This window comes from Antrostomus carolinensis, unplaced genomic scaffold, assembly GCF_000700745.2.
Source record: "Antrostomus carolinensis isolate BGI_N321 unplaced genomic scaffold, ASM70074v2 scaffold26085, whole genome shotgun sequence".
Taxonomy (NCBI): domain Eukaryota; kingdom Metazoa; phylum Chordata; class Aves; order Caprimulgiformes; family Caprimulgidae; genus Antrostomus; species Antrostomus carolinensis.
The window spans coordinates 226-942 of NW_010316124.1; the positions used below are offsets into that span (position 1 = coordinate 226).

Genomic DNA, 717 nt, shown 5'->3' on the forward strand with positions numbered 1-717 from the left:
GGGCTGCTGCGTGGGTGTGCCTCATTGCTCTGCAGATGGTTGCTGACCTTGGGGACCACTGGGCTGGTCCCATGGGGTCGTCTAAAGGGAGTGACTCTGGGGGCCCCTCCAGGCTCCTGCTCCACTCCAGCTGCTGCTTTTCCCCATTTGGGATCCTCTCTGGGGAAAGTGATGCAGGTGGTGGCAGGGTGGGGGTGTCCCCTCTGCCCCCTACCTGGGGAGTGGGTGTGCAATGGCGCCCTGGGGGGAAACAGTGTTTTTGGCAACTCCCCTGCAAGCCCCAGGACCCCGATTGTCCTGTCATTGACATCATCTCTCCCATCTCTGCAGACATTGGGCCCAACCTGGGTGGCATGATCATCTCAGGCATCAGGAGCAGCACGGATGGGGCTCTGGGATCCCTTCAGAGCCTCTTGCAAGGTAGTGGCCCCATACCTGGGGATGCTGGCAGGGCCTCGGAGGGGACTTAGAAGGATGTCAGGGCTGATAGCTGGGGTAGGTGCACATTTGGGTAAGGCTCCCAGGAAGGGGGGTCCCTCTGGCCTTCCAGCTGCATCCTGGGGCAAATGCTGGGACTTTGCAGGGTGCTCCTATGTTGCATTTTTTGATGGGTCCCTGACGTTCAGCTGGGTGAGGACAAGCCCCCACTGCACCGGCAGGATGAGGCCCCAAGCCACTCACTATCTCCCCCGGGATGCAGATGCTGGCAGCCCCCTT

General features: G+C 61.1%; 1 protein-coding gene across 1 annotated transcript in view; it reads left to right on the forward strand.

The window, feature by feature from the left end:
* Positions 1-717, forward strand: part of PROM2 (prominin 2) — a gene marked incomplete at its 3' end in the record, with an annotated part of 7,664 nt that overhangs the window by 151 nt on the left and 6,796 nt on the right. Inside the window, exon 2 of the mRNA XM_010168187.2 lies at positions 331-420. Within this exon, the coding sequence (XP_010166489.2) occupies positions 354-420 (67 nt within the window). The remainder of the gene's footprint in view (positions 1-330; positions 421-717) is intronic.